This window comes from Lytechinus variegatus, chromosome 1 (assembly GCF_018143015.1).
Source record: "Lytechinus variegatus isolate NC3 chromosome 1, Lvar_3.0, whole genome shotgun sequence".
Lineage (NCBI taxonomy): Eukaryota > Metazoa > Echinodermata > Echinoidea > Temnopleuroida > Toxopneustidae > Lytechinus > Lytechinus variegatus.
This window is the reverse complement of record NC_054740.1, coordinates 88240203-88260947: the sequence shown is the minus strand read 5'-3', so window position 1 is coordinate 88260947 and position 20745 is coordinate 88240203. Positions and strand designations below refer to the sequence as shown.

The window sequence follows — 20745 nt, the reverse complement described above, 5'->3', positions numbered from 1 at the left end:
GGCATGACATGAACGAAAAGGAATTATGTCTCTGAGCATGACAGTAATTAGGCCTTCTTTAATTCTTAGGGTTTTTTTTCATTTCATATAAATATTCAATTTCTTTATTTTCATAGAAATAAATTCATGTAAGTCAGTTTGCCATGAATAATATAAACACATACATGTTAATAGAAGAAGGCGAAATCCCGGGAAGCTAAAACATGTTTCGGGATACGCCTGCGTTGAGCTATGTTATGTGCCTTGATGATTTAGCCAATAGCAAATTCGCGTGACAAGATGGAAACATTCCCGGAAAGGGTATACTGAAGAATTCAATCGAGCACGATGTGTTTCCACTTTGAAGGAAATTTACCAAATTCCGGGAAATCTTGATCATTTTCAGGTTATTTTTGGGAAATGAAAAAATTCCAGGAAATTCTTTGAAGTCAGAAAATTAAAATTAAACTACAATTAAACATAGCAACTTTTAATGTTCATATTATATTCAAAGAATTGTTTGCCTCATACATATCTCTAAATTTTCTGCTCGCGCTCCGTGTTCGCATTTTGTAACTTTGTTGCTATTTTTTTAAATGTACATTCAACGAAATAGATTAAATTCCTTGATTTTTTCCAATAAAGAAAAAGAAAAATATTCTTCTAAAAAACTTAATGTGCATCTACAGAATCAAATTAATTAAATACTTATATAGTCAAGTCTATTGAATCTATTCCTGACTATATCTCTCACCTTAATAAGGGGACATGATATCCACTTGAGAAATTTTTAACTAAATCTCTTAACATAAAGTATTTTTCATAAGGAGAGAGTCATTAATTTATTAATTAATTAATTTGAATAAGAACAGGGTTAATTTTAATAAGGAGAGTGTTGTTTGAGTAAAGAGAGGGCAGTTTTGAACAAGGAGAGAACTATCTTGAATAAGGAGAGCATTTTGAATAAGGAAGGGATGGTTTGAATAAGATGAGTGCAGTTTTGAATAAGGAGAGAGACACTAATAAGGAGAAAGGCATTTCAAATAGGGCGAGACAATTTTAACAAGGAGAGACTAAGGACAAGGTAATACTTTGCATCGAATAAGGAAATAATTAGTAGCTAACTTTACGCACCTGCTTTACCCTGGAAGATGAATAGCAAAGTCAATTGAATTGAAGCCGATAAAGGTACTCGGGGTGAAAAAAACGTCTTATTTTGTTTTAAATAAATCAAATATAAAAAAATCTTAAATTCTTCTTGAGTAAAGAAATTAATGTTTTTCCTTTTTTTTTGGGGGGGGGGAACCACGAGAGCAGCTACGGGTGAAATAAAGGGGAAAGAATGGGGGGTATGATAGCATGATAAAGGTGACTTTACAATAACCCTGAATTAAAAAAAAACGCACTTTGAGTTGTCTTCATACCCTAGAACAGTCCCTGAGTAAAATATGCCTACTTTTTATATGCCCCTTAAAACAATTTCTTTTCAATCTTTTGAATAATACCTCACATGGTTTAGTGGAGGTTTCTACGGTGATACATATACTAAGACTTAAACAGATATTGCTCATCATCGTGGTATTGGCTATTTTTCATCTCACTTGGAACTTTCATTACATTTACAACGTACCTTATATTTTTTCTAGGTACAATGGTCCTGCACTCGTGATAATAATAACTGTCGCAACAGCACCATATAATGTCATGAAAATATTGCAACAATGTCGATAAAAATGCTCAATTGAAGTAATCATTTTAAGCTTAAAAATGATCTTTATATTAATTATTTCATTTTATTAACAATGCTATATATGAAAAAAAAGCCAGAAGTAAAATTTATATTCCGATATGACTTCAGACACAATGTCATGGCTCTTAAAGTAATGGTATATTGCTGTCGAGAATATCTTTTTAATAGTGAAGTCATACAAAAATGAAGGATCTGTCACAGTTATCGTTAATAAATTCATGTACTGCTACTTGCTCATAGAACGTTTATTACTTCCTTTATTTAAAAATAGGTCAAAGCACCCATGATAATAGCACAGCAGCTCCTTATGCGCTTCTTGGTTTCAATAATGATGATAATCAGATAATAATAGTGATATTACATTATATTATATATATATCTCTCTATATATATATATCTATATTATTTTTTCAATGTATATAATGCTCAATCCCAAGCAGTGATGCTTGGCAGATTCAATGAAGTATATTCATTCTACGGATTTGGTGTCGAGATGTTGTTTTCTCCGTTTATTAATCACCAAGACGACCGTTAGCAGAACAGATAGAACACTCATTCCTCCCATTACCATAAAGACGTGATCAAATGATCCAGTGATGTCATAAAGGGAACCTGTAAAACATAAGTCAGATAACTCACAATTTTTATAAAATAAAACTTACAGTTTGTGACAATTTGAATCCTCAAAAAAATGACGTGCCTATATGAATGAAGGAAAAAAAAGCCCAACTCCATTCAAATCAATAAAATTCATTTATATTATTGTGTTCCATATGCCTAATTCATCCATTCATCTGTTCATATAATCATGATAAATATTTTGATATTTAGTTATAACACACGGTCAGTATGTTTTTAAATTATAAATCTGTACCAAATCCAAACTTTGATCTGTTTCAGATAAGCACAGATTTTCGATAGTTAGATGTTAATTTCACAGAATTTCAGCATTCAAAATATGATAAGAATATATACATATAGATTAAAACATCAACCACAAAAGAGGTCTATCATTATTTTTTAAATAGTATTTCAAATAGCTCCCGTACATGCTTAAAGGCACATACCTGCCATGTATCCTGATGAGACGACTCCGATTCCAGTTACGAAAAACTTGGCAGAGAGCAGGCTGTCGAAGTTTTCCGCGGAAACGTAGGAGACCAAAACAGAATAGGTAGCTGGGAATCCCCCAAAGGTTCCTCCACCCACGAAGAACGAACATACTAAGAGATGGACAAAGGAAGAACTTACAGGATAGAGGAAAAGCGCTAAAGCCACCGATGACATGCTGATAATGAAGATTACATCTCCCCATAGGGGTTGGTAATGCAAGAGAATGGTTACTATTCCTTGAATGAAGAATCCTCCCACGGATCCTGCAATGGGTAAGTATGCTGTAAGTGCCTCAGGGACATCCTTAGCCAATGCAAATGAAACAATGAATAAGATCCAAGCAATAAAAACTACTTCCAAAATGTACTTGCATGGTAAAAATAGTATCGTAAATGCTTTCTCTTTCACCAAAATTCTCAGGAAGTTGGACACTACTCCGTATTTTGAGTTACCGTTGTTCATTTCCCTAATTTCCCGTTGATGAATATTCATGAGGGCATCAGTGTTCTCTTCTGATTGCGATTCATACTTCACTTCACATTCTGAAAATACACGTCCTACCTCCATTGGCATTTCTTCCTCTAGAATTTTACCACGGAAGTGTTCCAAAGAAGATCTGTGATTGCTGTCTTTCGGGTTCCTTAGAGTAACTGCGATGGGTACACAGTTCAAATAAATTGCACCAAGACAAATTAAAGCGCCCTCAAGTCCATACCTTTCTAGAAGTCCATACGTTACTGGGGGAAAGACTACACCGCCAACAATTGCCCCAAATAGACAAACCGAGTTAGCAAAACTAAATTTGACTCCATAATATCGGTGAAGTACCTCATGAGAAATCTGGTTTATCGGGGCACTGAACAAGCCTGTTTGTAAAAAATACAAAACCAAAGAGAAAAATTAGCATCATTAAAGGCAAACTTGAGTAGTCACACTGAGCAGTAATTTCTAGAGAGAGTCTTTCAAATCAAGTGAATTATCGTTTTATAATAATGTAAGTGCAAAAGCATTGTAGACTATGCTGGGAATGGCAAATAGGTAGTTGAGGGAAATTTGCTTTGGACATGACAGGTAATACTTTTGAGAGAAGTAATATCTGAATATAGAGGCTCAAATGGATCGCAACGGGGCTATATCTAAGCCAGGTTTGGTACCCGCAAGCCAAAAGAAACAACCATTTTCAGTCAAAGCATTCCACACATCTTATTTTTAACTGCATTAATATCAAGTCTCCATCTCCAAAATAGTCTATTCTAGGAAAGACCTTTCAATCAACATTAACCCGTTCGCGACGGCATAGTAGAATAGGTTCTAACACCCCAAACGAGATTAATCAGCCGACCATGTCAAGTTCGAACAGCTCCATTGTTCCGTGCGTGCGAGCTGGATCGTTGATTACAAAAGCGTGTGTGCGATCCACTGATGAGTGAATTGATCGATCGATAGTTTTCGCGCATGCGTAGTTCATTTCCTGTTTTGGCTGCACGGAGTTCAGAGCTCACCCGTCGCTCAAGAGCTATAATTATGTCCGCACAAAGTGACTTCTTTGAGAATGTATTGTTTGTGATGTGGGTTTTGAAGTTCTTCTTGGACTTCTTCTTTTTTGATATTACTATTATCATAATATTATCATTCTCCCTTCCTTTCTTCTTCCTTTTCTTCTTTTTCGATCTTATTATTATCAAAATTATTATTCTCATTTCTTTTCTTCTCATATTCTTCTTTTTCGATATTCTTCTTATCTTATCATCCTCATTTCCTTTCTTCTGTTCGATCTGTGTCTCATCTTTTTGTTCTTATACTTCCTATTTATAGACCCCCCCCCCCCTTCTCCCTTGATATAGTCTTGCTTTGTTTCCTCCTGCAAATGAAATCCTCCTTTTTTTCCTTTTTTATAATGCTCCCTTTTCCTTTTCTCCTCCTCCTTCTTCTTCACTGATAATTGTGCAATCCTACACCTCCTCCATCTCCTAAGTTTTCTTTTTCTATTTCCCTTCTATTTATTCTTGTTATGATTTTGCTTGTGCTTCTTCCTTTTCGTTTTTTTTCTTCGTCGTCTTATCTTCTCTTACCTATTCTCATTCTTTTACTCCCGTCATCCTATTTTGCTTTATTTTGTTCTCTCTCTGTTTTTCTTTTCTTGCAAAATGAAAAAATGAAGAATATGATATTTCTTTTTAAAAGTATGTCCGCCAAAACATGAATCTTCAAAATATCTTTATATGCATACAAGTAATATTTTCTGAACAAGAAATCATAATCTTCTCGATAGGGAGCAGTTCTTACCAATCCAAAAGTTTGCAAGGTGGTATACGACAGTTATGTTGAAGATTATTTATCTTTTATCATCCAATTATTTAATTTAGCCCACCCCATCCCCCATGATCACCATTATCTTCTCCTTTCATCTTTTTTTTCTGTTTCGTCTGCTTTTTTTATTTTATCTTTTTCTTTGTCTTATCATTATTATATTCATAATCTTGATCATTGTTGTTATTATTGTCAAAATCATTATTATTTTTTTTATTATCCGATTGTTATATTTTCTTTTATTAATTGTTATTATCACTGTTAGTGTTGATAGTAATGTTTATAATTGTTATAATTGATATTATGTAAACATTTGAATATTTACATGTAAAGAATAAAAGAATTTAGTTTAATTCGATTGAAAAATATTATTGCTATTGTCATGTTTGTTTGGCGCAGCCCGAAAGAAGAATCAGTTTCGCTGAATGCCATCCCCTCTACCCTCTCTAATCCCCTTACCTCTAGTCAACCTCTACTCTCCTCTATTTTCCCTTTACTTTTTCCCTTCTTTTCAATCAGTAGCTTACGCAGGGGGGGGTAGGGTTCTATTTCATACGAGGCGCTTTTAATCGAAAAAAATGTACTACAACACTGCGCAGACAAGTGGGTTATGTTCTCCCTCTCTTCTTCATTTCCTGTTCCGTGCCCCCGGCCCTCTCTCTATTTTTTCCCTTCTTAGTATTATCTCGTCATCACAGAAATATGTCCAAACCCGGCCCTCCAAGCCCAACCCATAATAAAAATAGAACCTATTTTAGGATAGGTGCCCGGCATATTCGGCACATAATCAATTTCAAATGATGTCTAGATTTTACGTCGTCTAGAAATGTTCAACAAAAAACTCCAAATTATTTCCTTAATTCAAAATCCAAAGGAGACGTTGCCATGTATTTGTGTAAAAAATGAATATTATGTATCACATGATTCTAGTAATTAAATTTGTATTATAAACAAGACATTCTGCCTTTCTTTCATTATCCAAGAATATACAATAAGTCCCTGCAATCCGTTTTATTTATTGTGGACTAACTCAATTCTCAGTTTATTTCACTAGTTTAGAACGTGTGTGGTTATTTTCTTGACATTTATGTGCACAGGATTTAATGATCAACAAATGATTAGTAATGCATGGAAAAATGCAAGAAAGAATAACATAAGTATATGTTGGACAATTTAAAATGGGAAAAAAAATGAGTGTGACCAGAAAGACATTTTCGGTTTTGCTGGTAATCTATTTGTTAGAGATCGGCGGTGAACCAAGGAATTCTCGGTGGAGGGGACTATAAATGCGCTACTTTTTCTTTACTTTTTTTCTGACAAGCAAAGGGGGGAGGAAATAGAGGACAGCAATGAAATCGCAACCCAAGTTACACCATTACTATTTTATACCCCTTTTTTCTAATTCTAGTGCATATGAATTATATTCCATCGTCTAACCCCCACCCCCCTATTTGATTCGCCACACTCACTGTCAAATTTTCGGACAATATGATTTGATTACATTTTAGGAACTTTCCTTTTGGAAATTATTATTTCCTGCGTTCAGTTTGTTTTAACATACAATTTCGTCAAGATGGAAAAGGACTCTGAAAATGATAACTTGCATTGCCAAAGTAAAATTCTAAAATGTCGTAAGTGTATATAATTTCTCACCCGGTACATTCACCTTTACAGAATTTCGATGTATTAAAATAATTCTTATGTTGTATTTCTCCCCTTCCTTTTTCCTTGTAGCCAACAATCCATAAGAGCTCCGATGAAAATACAAATATAACGAGGTAATTAGAGAACTGTAAGAGGAAGAGCGTGCTTAAAAAGAGATACATAGAAAGGCCATTCTCGCCTGCCTAAATATCATATTCCAGCTCATATTGACTGATACATATTATCTCTAATTAATTAATTAATTAATTTATTGTCTTTATTAATTAATTCATGTACTGATTGCTTTATCTCATATCTTTATCCAACTTGAGCGTCTGTTATGGTCTATGGAGTACGGCTAAAAATAAAACAAATAACCGAATGGACGTATGTGGAATCACAATATGCTTTATGCCGTTTTTCTCGCACCCTTCTAGCAAGCAATTAAAAAAAATAAATCGAGCCGCATGATGATAATGATTAATAATTCATATAATATCCACTAAACATTGTGATCAAGGCGCTCTACTTATTTATTACCCGGCTTACATCAATTTTGTTCCGTGAAAAGCATTATAGGCCTGTTTGCAGACATAAACATAGATATTTTATTTTAATATATTCTGCTTTTCATTCCCTCTATCTTCTCGAATAATATATCCATGGAATGCATATTTACTCCATGCTCTGGATTCCTATCGCATCACATTTTTTTATATGCAGGTCAAACCAAACCACGATAACATGCATCAGAATAAAATCAATCGGGGAAACCTTAGATTTTTCGAATATTCATATAATGAGATAATATGGATAAAACATGCTTCATATACTTTGTACATCGTAAATAACACATATTAGTCTTCATTAGCATGATTATGCCTATGTCACGGTGTTTATCACTCCTTGGTGTTAAACCAAACTGACAAAGGGTGAATTCATCCGTACATCCTTGCCTTTCAAGTCACTCTTTTACATTGTTAGTAAGTGGCAACTTTATTGATCTTCGCTGGATGCCCTTTTGTTATTTTCAAAGGAAAGGGGGCCATGCCTCCATCAATTACCCCATCCGTATCGTTAGAACAAAATAGAGTGTATGTACGATCCGAGGTATTCTCAATAGCCAGCTGTATACACTTTTGTTTAGGATTATAGAAATCGATATCAACTTAAAGTCGTGTACTCTCTTCTAGTTTGATCTAGCTTGATCAGTTCATGAAGTTGAATATTATGACAACCATTTTCAAGAGGCAAAATAATGCACCTAAATGAAAGAAGAAAACAAAAATCGATGTGTTATAAACTGAAATCATGATTTTTTTCTTCCTATATTCTACCAACGGCGCAATTTTGAAACCTCACTAGCAATTTTTTTTGTATTGAGTAGTTTTTATTGACAACTTCAATTCATATACAAAATAAAATATATGTAACAAATAAAACTTTGAAACATAATATTTTCATGAATGTTACAATAAAACACAATGTCAGACATCTTCCAATACATAATTATAAATAACATTGATTATAATATATGCATCAAGAAGAAACTTCTACAGAAAATTCCAACATATTGATTTTTTTTTCCAGTGTCAAATAAAAAACACAAGATAAATTTTCCAAATACAAAAATAAATCATTAATAAAACCTAAACGAATTGAAGCCATCAGCATATATATTTTTGACCCATCACCTCGGCCTCCTCACCCAAATAAATTCAAACACAAACTCAGCCCTTGTCATTACCCCCCACCCTCCCATGAACACCCACATCCCCTATCCGGTGGAGAACTGGCTCTGGGCTCCAATACATGGTCTAATATTTAAGTTTTCCCATTTAGAGAAAGCAATCTAATATAGTATCGATCATGTCGATCGTTTTCGATCTATCGTTGATCATATCAGCGCACGCACGCAGCTCTGCGTGCGTTTTGGGTTGCATTTCGCTGCTCCCATTATTTTCCCTCACTCTTATTGATTACGGTGTATACGTGGTCCTGCGAAACTGAAAATCATTGAAATCAAGCTTTCATCGCGGCAATGCCCACTGTACGCGAATATTGGACTCTCATCGAAGCATAACTCGTTTTATAATGCTTTATAAACTATAGAAACAAAAGGTAAAAACGTATGACTTTCTGGAATGTGTAGTTTAATTAATGGACATTGTAATTATAACACAGAAAAGGCAGAAACATAGTATGAAATTGTATTTTTAAGGCCTGCAAATGGATTCGAGTAATAGCCTTTGGGGAACCGACTATATACGGCTCCCGTACATGAAAGAGTTTTAGGGAACCGTATATAGCCGGCTCCCGTTGGCAACGGGTTAATCAATTTTGAACTGATGCGAGGGGGTCATGTATTGATCAATGCTTGCAAAATATCAAAGTAAGAAAGTTTTCATGGGCAACGGACGTAGTTAATAAAAATGGCCGTTGTCTATGAGCAAAGAGGGTAGTTAAATTAAGTAGAGGTCCAAATTTCTTTAAGTGCAAAAGGAAGCGTTGTACGATGATCGCGGATACTATGATTTCAGCGCGATTTGCTCGATAATTTTAGATAACGTGCTAAATACGCGCTTCTTGTGCGTCGCTACATATCGATGAAACGACGTGCATCCTTTAATTCTGGTTGTTCGATCCATAGTATTTCATTGTACATTGTTTCAAAATCAACAGATTATAGAAGAATCCTAAAGAAAGTACTTACTGCAGCTCCCCGGTGCTTGCTGTTCCGTTATAGATTTTATCTTTTTGTTGTTAGACTAATATGGCGATGTTGAATTTATATCAATTGGGTTCGTATAAGACTTGCATTTAATGAAATGAAGTAATATAATTTAAGAGCTATGTAATTCAGAACATAAAATTTGCAAACTCAAAAGAGGTTGGAAACAAACCAGTAAGAAACATGGCGACGCCGAACCAGACGGTTGATGGAGCGTATGCTGACGCGATGATTGAGGCACTTGATGAAATACTACCCACAATGCATAGTAAGCGACTATTTATTCTCTTGGACAGGAAACAGACCAAAGGACCTACGGCAGAGAGAGAATTAAAATTTTTACAATAATGAGGAGTACATTGATGAGTTGAGATAATGATGTAACTGCAATATTATTTCCAATAATGGTATGATAATGATGTGGCAGAGTCGTTAGAACAATAATACATACACAATTAAATCTACTTAAAGGACAAGTCCACCCCAACAAAAAAGTTGATTTGAATAAAAAGAGAAATATACAACATGCATAATACTGAAAATTTCATTAAAATCGGATGTGAAATATTGTATGAAATATGAAATATTCTAATTTTCTCTTCATTGTCAAGTGAAACAACTATCATTCCTCCTGTGACATGGAGAATTAGCATTGTTTAATACAATATGGTTCAGTCAAATTTGTCCCTATTGTCAAATGCGTAACAAATTAAATATATATAATATATAAACATTGTATAATTCGAACAATAAAAAGCAAAGGAAATAGTGAGTGAAGGACTTCACCGACTTTCTCATTGGCATGTCAATGAAATGTGCATATCACTGTTTTGTGAAAAATAAGCAAAACCTCAAAATATCATCATTTTCTTTTTTTTACAAGCGATTTTGATGAAATTTTCAGTGTAATGCTAGTTTGATTTTTCTCTATTTACTCAATTGAACACAGTGAAACGGAAACTTAACAGACATTGAAAATGGCGTGGTAGTAGAGAAAGAAATGAACATTAATCGGAAAGTAAAGCACTATTCATTGTTCAGAGATTTAAAATTGGCAATTGCCAAAAAGGGCAGCTGCTCGGCGCAGTGTATCTTCGCCTCTTCTGTCTGCCCCACTGCTACATTTTCATATGTTTTTGTATAAAGTCACTTTGCTTAATTGAAGATGAGTATAGTTGTAAGCAAACTGTCATGTTTGTATTTAGTTTACTTTATGATTATTACATCATAAAGTACATTTATTGTATACATTTTGTTTGATTAGCGGCACAGAAGTAGATAAGATATCGTAAGGTACATACCATTTGTTTGGTTTGGTCAGCGTGGCACATAAAAACAGCACTTCCCGAAAGGCGACATTAAATCATGCCGTAGGCATGGTAGGGGAAATGTGACCTCACCATAATCAAAAAATGGCATAAACGGCGAACTTATTCATGTTATTAGGATGAGACACTTATAGATAGAAAAGTGACAGGTATGATAATATATAAAACCGGTACTGGAGAAGAGTAAATTAAAAAGACGAACATTCTTTGATTTAGGCCTATTACATAAGGTCATAGACCACCCGAGAGGATAATGGGAATATTTCGACCCAGAAGGCACTATACATTGCATCGGATTTACACGTAAGATTTATATGAGCTTCTTTAGCTCTGTAAAACAAATCCCAAGTAAGCATTTTGTCGAACAATCAGAAATGATAATAAGATGATTCTGATTCACTTAAAGTGATATATAGGCATCTATGTTCGAGGTGATAATTTTAAAACAAGTCATATTAAATGATAACATAGATAATGTCATTCGATGTTTGAAATAAAAACAAAATTTGTTGATCGACAGACAAAGGTGCGCTCGGGGACATGTCAGGGCATTGTGGTTTTTTTTCAAGACAAATAAAATGATTGGCAAAGTTCAATATAAATACAGTCAGACGCGTGTTCGCGGTTGGAAGGGGCACTTACCCCCCCCCCCCATAAGTTGTGGAAAATATTCGACAAAAAGCTTCAGAAGTTGGAGGTTAATATTGCCATTCCCCCCCCCCCCGACAGCTTCTGTGAAACCTTTTCAATTTCCTTATGCTGTTATAGGCAATATTATTCTTAAAATAAATGAGATTTCCCAAAGTATTTAACATTTCATTTTTTTATTGAAATAATTGAATATTTGTCAGATATCAAGGTTTTTATAAGTCAAATCTGTGATAGAATCGGTAGTTATAAGGTACTGTTTCTTTGGCTCGTTTGCTTCACTCGCTCGAATAAAATCTGTTGGAGTGTACTGCTTAAAACACTCATTCCTAACAAAGTTCTTGTCTAATCTATGCCACTAATGAGAGACTTGATTTTCAAGGTTCCTTTCTGTTTATCATCAGATGAGGAAACAACGTGTATGGGTTTTTAATACAAATAACACAGCAATGAGCCACTTTGGATATTTGAGTCCAAAGTTCCATGGTCAATCTCACTGACCCAAATTAGCTGGACATAATAGAGAATATGATATTCCCTATTGCAAATAACGTAGTTACTTAGTAGTGGGGATTACACTCAGCACTTTACACCATCTGACCATCATGCAGAAGAAGTATATAGTTTTACACATTAAATCTTTCACGAACTCTGTGAATTTCGAGTTCGGCACTTCTGTCGAGAGCGTGCATGGATCAACACCGCATTTGGGTCTCCCTTCTGAAATCCTGTACCCGCCCCGTAGTAAAAACAGAGGGTTTCGTTCTTAACAACCAATTTTGATACAGGAACCGGATCATTTTAAGACATACAGGAACCGGATCATTTTAAGACTGCCCATACATGATAAATCAATGTATTTAATGACAATGATGGTCCTCAACAGGCCATTATAATTTGAATAGGATTTTAGATTGCCTTTTAATCATTTTTTTTTGCGCAAACAATTTTGTATTGATACTGTCAATCTGAGAAGAGTTGGTTCATAATCTAAGAACAGACCAAAATTTAAAGTGCAAGATCAAATTCAAATGTTTCAAGAAAGTAATGTGAGCATGGTGAATGTGAGCATGGTGAATAGATTGTGGTAGGGACTGTATACTCTCTCATTTCTCTTGTACTTGATGATCTCGCATACATTCGTAATTCCGAAGCTTCGTAATTCCGAAGGTTCGGTTATTCCGAAGGTTCGTATTTCCGAAGGTTCGTATTTCCGAAGGTTCGTAATTCCGAAGGTTCGTCAATCCGAAAACGAAATAAGGTTCGTAATTCCGAAGGTTCGTCAATCCGAAAACGAAATAAGGTTCGTAATTCCGAAGGTTCGTTAATCCGAAAACGAAATAAGGTTCGTAATTCCGAAGGTTCGTTAATCCGAAAACGAAATAAGGTTCGTTAATCCGAAAACGAAATAAGGTTCGTTAATCCGAAAACGAAATAAGGTTCGTTAATCCGAAAATTAAATAAGGTTCGTATTTCCGAAAATGAAAAATTATTCATTTTGGTAACAAAAATGGTGTTGTCATTACAAGATTACACGATATTATGCAATGACGATCGATGATACATGCATGTGTTGTGGCCAAAAGCATGTATTTCATTAAGAATAGGCGCCCTGATCAAGCATAGGCTAATTTCGACTTTATCTGAGCAATTGCTGCCTAAGCAAATGGTTTAAAGATGCAGGGGATCAAGTGTGTTGGTCGCGTGCGAGTAACCTCTAGATAATAGGATTTGTATTGGAGGGGATGTCATTTTTAATAACAGCTTCTGCTGGTAATAAAAATAATACTATAATAATGATCCTTGTGAGATGTTGAAAGCGCGAATCGCAAGCTCAAACTAGTAGACATTTCATGTAACAAGACGTGAACTTAAACATTCTGAGCAGTTTTTTTTATTGTGAGAAAGATGTGTATCTTTCTAAAGAAATTATTAACTCGAGGGCGAGCTGTAATTTGTTTATATACTGACCTGTTTTAAGGACTGCATTTAGTGACTCATGAATAGAATATATATCTCACGAACTAAATAATGAGAGCGCGAACCGCAAGCTTAAAATTTGTGATATTCCACCTGAAAACTTGACATTTACTATTTTTTGTAACCAGGAATAGAATGAGTTCCTCAATAAACAATACTTGATGCGAGCGAGAAACGTGAGCCAAAATTTTCCGATTTCCAACCTGAAAACTGGACATTCTAAGCATTCTTGTAAAAAATAATAGCTGGGAGAACAGTTTTCAGAACTGAAGTGGCTTCCCTGGGTAAATAATATCTATATCATTATTATCATTCTAGGCCTACATGAAATTTCCAAAAGTTTGAGCACGTGATTCGCTCGCAACATCTCACAAGGATGCCCTTTTAACAGTAATTGACCAAAAAGGCGAATTTTACATCTTCAGATTTGATTTCTTTCCCCCCAAACCGCTTGCTCGCTACGCTCGCAGAAATGAAACGTAAATATATAATTCATCAATCAGTGATCACTTAAATTTTTTTGCTCAATTCAATTACTACAAAACACACAACCTCTTTACACAGATGATAATCTCATGGTGAAAATATACGTTTGCACCAAATTGCCCCTATTGGCCCCTTTTTTGGCTTTGCCCCCCCCCCCAGGAAAATATATTCCGCCGCCACTGGTTGAAACACGCATCTTCTTCATGGCTAACTGCAAAAAGTTCTTGAAATGTCCCCTTTAGATCAGGTCAGAGCTTATATATTTAAAATTTCTGTTTGCGATCTTGCTCGCAGTTATTATCTAAAGTTAGTTACATTTCGTTTTGAAGATCACAAACATATTGCCCATCATATTAAAAAAAAATATATATAGCTCGCGCTCGCATTAGGCTATTTAAAAAGGGTTTATCATGTTATTACATATTTACTTTATTTTATAAGTATAAAGCTAATTATTGACTGTTAGGACTACCCTTTCAAAGAAACAAACAAAGATCAACTTTAAGCTGCCGATCGAGGAAAATGTGGCTGAAAAAAAATATTGCCCCCCCCCCATTTGACGAAAGTTGGATCCGCCGGGAGGGAGGCAGGTGGCACTTGCACCCCCAAAATGAAATAAAAACCAGGGAAATGAATATTTTCCAAAATGGGAAAGTTCCTTTTTCAAAAATGAATATGCCGTTTTTCGTGTTTTTTTCGAAATAAAATACTCTTTTTAAAGTATACAAGTTAAGTTTTCAGGCTGGAATATTGCAAATTTTCAGCTTGCGCTTCCCCTTCTCATTCGATTGGTGAAATATGCATCCTAAAGAGGTCACTAAATGCTTTCTTTAACAGGTTCCTTTTCTGGTCAGTATGTTTAAGCTGCGTTTTGCGCTCGTGTTAATTTTTTTAGTTAGATGCACATCTTTTTAATGACAGCAGAAATCTGCTCGGATTTTTAAAAACTTATTTTCATTTTTTATTGAAATACCCTAAAGTTTTAGCTTGTGATTCACGCTCGCAACACCTCGCAATTATGCCATTTTAAGAATAATTGACCCCAAAAACGTTTTACAACTTCACCTTTGAATTTGTTTTACCAAGCCGCTCGCTCATTACACTCTCTCCCGAAAAATAAAGCCAAAATATACGTTTTGCCATAATAAGAAATCACTTCAAAAAAGGTTTTTCTCTACTTAATCACTATCAAACACACAATGACTTCAAGCAGATGATAATCTTAAGGGGAAAATATCACCAAAGTGTCAATTTTGACGTATGAGTTTCATTTTTTGGCTTTACCCCCCAAACGAAAATTCGTTCGGCCGCCCTTGCCTTCCCATCCTCATAACAATTGAACGGCAACAGTGTCCCCCGCCCCCATCCCCCTTGCCTCTGCTTTCCCGGTTTTCATTTTTCGGATTAACGAACCTTATTTTGTTTTCGGATTAACGAACCTTATTTCGTTTTCGGATTAACGAACCTTATTTCGTTTTCGGATTAACGAACCTTATTTCGTTTTCGGATTAACGAACCTTCGGAAAAACGAACCTTATTTCGTTTTCGGATTAACGAACCTCCGGAACAACGAACCTTATTTCGTTTTCGGATTAACGAACCTTCGGAACAACGAACCTTATTTCGTTTTCGGATTAACGAACCTTCGGAACAACGAACCTTATTTCGTTTTCGGATTATCGAACCTTCGGAACAACGAACCTTATTTCGTTTTCGGATTATCGAACCTTCGGAATAACGAACCGTCGGAATAACGCCACAAATGTTCGGATTAACGAACCCTTTTTCGTTTTCGGATTAACGAACATCGAGGTATAGGCAATTTACGTGTTTCGGAATTACGAACCTTCGGAATAAAGAACCTTCGGAATTACGAAGCTTCGGAATTACGAAGTGTAACCGATGATCTGGATTGTGTGGGGGGGGTAAGGGGGTTGGTGTCCTAGAAAACACATTTCTACCGCCCTTTCTTTTGGCGGGGGCTTCAATATAAGAAAGATCAAAGAGGTGTACTGCTTTATGGTTCCCGGACCCCAAAAAGTTCCACAGCCACGAAACAACAGAAAAAACAGGAGGAAAACAAGACAGGAAACGGAGATGTTGTGCTCATTACTCCACTAACATTCCAAACACGTTGATTACAGCTTGATTATACTGTTTTTCTGCATGATTTTGTTCAAATTTCCCCACAAACTTTCCTTTCTGGTTTCAAACAACTGACTTGGATTCCCGGGGGGGGGCCACTTACATTGACGAGTGGATACCATGCGCGACCAAAAAAACACGTAAAAAGGATGTCTTTTCACGATAGGGCACGTTACGTACGTAACGTGATAAGGGTGTCAAAAACACAAAAATAATGAAAAAAGGGTATCTATTTCGCTAGGAAAATTACGTGTTTTGGGTCGAATTTGCGGGAATGATAAAACAAAATTAAAATGTTTGATAAAGGATGTCCTTTTTGCCCCCAACACTTCGTGTTTAGAGTCAGTTTTGCGCGAGGTTTAGAAGGTGGGGTCGTACTAAGCCAAATAAGGTAAAGCCGACAACCGAAGGACCCGTAACAATAAAACATTCCTGTACTTGTTTAGGGGTTCATTTCAGGGAATGTTTGCCAAGAGTATCGTTTTGTTTCCAATACTTGTTAAGGGTAGGGTTTCACACGCCAATACTTGTTAAGGGGTGCTTTTTCAGAATATGGAAATTACGTGTTTAGGGTGCTTTTCGAGACCCCATGGTCGCGCATGGTATCCACTCGTGAATGGAAGTGGCCCCCCCGGGCTTGGATTGCATTCCGGCCCTTTAGGAAATAATGGCGGCTTTATCAGGCCAGAAATAATATTGCGTGTATTGGTGTGGTGTATAAACATCCTAGTGACTGTTTTTAGGTCATTGTCAAAGCAATATTCAATTGTCAGAGATAAGTTTAAAAAAACATGAGACATATCCCTTGGTCATTATTGCCATGATAGTAGTAACACCAGGTTGTCATTGTTTTGACCGGAAATCAACCAACCGCTCAATCAAGAGGCTATCATAACAAGTTTGTTTTATTTTTGTTCTCTATTCTGTATATCAGGCAATAAAAAATGGGACTCTACTAATTTTCAACATTTTACAATCTTTCCCATTCCGATTGTTTGTAATTCATTCTATGAATCATGGTGATGAAGATGACGACGATGATCATGATAATGATCTTGATAATGATGATGATGGTGATGATGATGATGATGATGATGATGATGATGATGATGGTGATGATGATGATGATGATGATGGTGATGATGATGGTGATGATGGTGATGATGATGGTGATGATGATGATGGTGATAATGATGATAATGATGATGGTGATGGTAATAATGATCATATTAACGTGTGCTATAAAACTATAGTTCAAATTATTGCTGAGTCCCTTGAAAATACATATTGCGATATTTGTGTCGCCTTTAGTGCTTTGCATTCTTCAAAATGTCATAATAGGGCATTTTAGCAGTCCCTTCACAGACGCTTTTTGTAACGCTAATTATCTCTTGTCAAAAAGCCCTTTAGAACAACTTAAGGCACCTTTATCGGTGAATCAAAATAGCGGTATCTTCCTGAAATCTCGATAATGATATAATTGCTATTTTTTCTGATCTGACGATGTGCTGTCCCGGTCCATCAACTTTTGACAATGACCTCTAATCTGTCCGTTGTGCTTTGACGGGCATTTTCAATAGAATTCTGAACATTGCAGAAAGGTTCTGCGAAGTTGAAGTTAAGATACGTTACTGTGTGGAAGAGCATAGAACATTGGTCTTGATTGATTTCAACATTACATGGATTCAAATATTAATGGCTGATTGGCTGTGGTAAAAGTAACCAGTCAAACTTGGGAATTAATTCGAATCCTAAACGTAATTGACTTATTTCAATATGAATATTCGGTTACCACGGTAACCTGTCTTGTAGAAACCATTTGCTCAACAAAACGACAACACTGTTTTAGACAATCATTGGCTTTTGAGAATATTCACATTGTCATTGTATTATTTTGTCTCACCATCTGTGGTATCCGTTTGCTTTCCAAAATATATTGTATCTTGATATAAGAGGGAGCAAGGTAAGCTAGAAAATTTACATTTTTTTCTTGAGAGTATAGACATGCTATTATCAAAATGCACCACAGTAAGATATCCCAAAATACATGAAAGTGATTAAGAAATAAAAATTAACTCCTAAAAAATACAACTCTGTTTAGACATTTTGCTTGAGGTCAAAAGACTTTTTTTCAACCAGTAACCGACTGTGAAAAAGAATGAAAGGTAAGATTCATTTTTTTTATAAACGAATTAATGTTGTATTTGCAGGGTTATGATAATAACTTAGTTCTTCACTATGTGAGGTAGGAGTACTGGTGTTCAGTGATCTCAGCGAGTGAAAAAAAATTGTTCAATTTCATTTTTTTTAATTAAAGAATGTCAGTAACCGATGAAAGAATTATCTTTAAATGAATACCCCTAATTTCTTACCCAGCAAGACATTTTAACATTTCAAAGAATAAGTAATTTGTAGCTATAAATCATAGATTCAATAAAATGGTTTTAAATATTAGTCATTGTACTCATATAAATGCATATTATTATTATTAAATATGACAAGCCCAAAAGGGTTTCTACACAAAATGTAGGCCATTTTGCTTATATGTCTTGTTTTAACACTACTAGAATTCCAGGGGTGCTTTCTATGAAAAATACTAGAAACACGCAGCACCCCCAAGGAAATATTGGGGGTTCTTCAACACCCCTGCTTCCATGGTTGTAATGTTTACTTTTATACTTACAAGCCATGAAATAAATTGTAAGCTCAACAGATAAAATGAATCCAAGGATCCCGTAGTTTGTATCGAGTTTGCGGATGAGAGCGGGTATTAATAATCCAAATGCTTTCAAAAGTCCCGTTGTAAGAAAATCAAGACTGAACTTAGACACCAGGACAGCATATCGCCACTTGTCTGTCGATTCACCTTGAGAATGTTGAATGTTTCTCCTCTCTGACGACGCCATTACTGATTTCGTGCAGTTGTCTCTTCGAAACTGACTTATTTTATTTTGTCAACAGTGTTTGTATAAAATTTGCAGTTGAATGAGCATGCTCCAAGGGTGGACGTGATGTCTGCGCATTGAATTGATAAGTTGCCAATGTTACATTACGTGCACCCACGTTCTAATAGCCACAGTTTCATATTTGGAAGATTATATTCGCCCCTCGTGCCCGTTGCAAACCTTAAATCTCGAATTTTCCCAACTTCAACGCGTGTACATTCGTTGGTTCTTGAGCAGAATATACTTTAAATCCTCAACTGTTTATTTCTTCGTTTGTTTATTCTACCCTCTCTGAAAGTAGTCCATGTCCAGTGGCATAACATGCTGTCTGCCCCCTTGCGGATTTCACCTGTAAGATTTTAAAAAGGGAGGAATAAATGAGAAAGGGAAAAGGTGGGAAAAAAACTAAGATTTTTTTTAAAACGTAAAATGTATGGAAAGGGGGAAAGGAAGGAAAGAAGAACACGTGAGACAGAGCAAATCATTAAGAAATACTCACACATTAGCATTATTAGTAAGAAAGGGAAATGAATTAAAAAATGACAAAATGGCTAACAAAAGCGGAAAATGAAGGTAGAATGGAAAAAGACATTAGTTAAATTGGATAATGAAGAAAAGGTACAAGAAAAAAAGCAAGAACTTAATAACACGACCGGACTGACGAGGATTGAAAATAAAGAACTGCAAGCTAGGACAATGGAATGCCAATAACTGATGGAGTTACCCTGCTAAAAACGACTTATAGATAAATAAATAAGTAAATTATAAATGAATGAATAAATAAGTGAATAATAAATGAATGAATAAATAAATTAATTAATTAATAATAACTATAAGCTTGCTAAAACTTTGGGCAATAGCGGTCGCAATCAGGACAAAATGTCCTTAGCCAAAGGCTAGACATATCCCCCTATATACATGATATATGCCCCTACCCAAGTAGCGCTGGAAAGAGCTACCGTAGAAAGCTTACTTTCCAAAGCTACCGCGCTCTGCCCCAGACCCCATGCAGTAGGAGCTCTTCATATGTAACTTAAAGGTCTCTATAATAACGGGTCCCCTGTATGGTTCCTTCAAGGGCAGAAATCTCTCCCAAAAGGTAAGGGGGACAAGGGTATTAAAAATTTGACAAGAAAAAAAAAGTTAACACCCCAAATTTCAGGTCATTTTGAGGAAGATGAATTTGACAAGCATAAAAAAAATTATCATCCCATAAGTAAGGTCATCTCGTCCTAAAATACAAGTTTTATTTCGATTTTGAATTATGTATTTACCATCATATGAGACCACACATAGTAGGGGGACATTTGATATTGTGTCCCCCCTACTATTTTGAGTAGGGGGACAAGCCCCCCTGTCCCCCTGGGATTTCCGCCCATGAGTTCCTTCCTGCATGAGGCTTTACGTTAAAGCACTATAACGGGAGTGGGGTGGGCTTGGTTCAACAGCAAAAAAATAAAAATAAAGGAGGCAACGGAATGAAATGAATGGAAAACAGTGAAAGAAGATACTGCTATTTGCTGAATATAATGTGAAAATTTATCACATGATTAAAATTTCATTTCAAAAGGACAATTTTCTTCTAGCTCATATAGTGTCTAAATTATATCATAACATTTGTTAAAGTACATTTTTTTTGCAAAATTGCAGATGTGCTAAATTTGGACGCCTTTGCCATGTATACTG

At 35.5% G+C, this 20745-nt stretch overlaps 1 protein-coding gene across 1 annotated transcript; it reads right to left on the bottom strand.

The window, feature by feature from the left end:
- Nucleotides 1-23: 23 nt before the first annotated feature.
- Nucleotides 24-19366, bottom strand: LOC121427185. The gene is made up of 4 exons (XM_041623457.1): nt 18798-19366; nt 9700-9840; nt 2797-3708; nt 24-2341 (listed from the first exon to the last, which is right to left on the bottom strand). Exons 1-4 carry the CDS (start codon nt 19018-19020, stop codon nt 2199-2201), a joined length of 1419 nt encoding a protein of 472 aa, XP_041479391.1. The 5' UTR covers nt 19021-19366; the 3' UTR covers nt 24-2198.
- Nucleotides 19367-20745: the final 1379 nt, after the last annotated feature.

Bases quoted from the DNA above. Each gene is read 5' to 3' on its own strand.
- LOC121427185 (XM_041623457.1), bottom strand. From the start codon at position 19,020: ATGGCGTCGTCAGAGAGGAGAAACATTCAACATTCTCAAGGTGAATCG. The intron at 3,709-9,699 runs GTTTGTTTCCAA...TTTTACAAACAG, and splicing joins CGTCGCCATGTTTCTTACTG to GCTTGTTCAGTGCCCCGATA. The intron at 2,342-2,796 runs GTATGTGCCTTT...TATGTTTTACAG, and splicing joins CTCATCAGGATACATGGCAG to GTTCCCTTTATGACATCACT.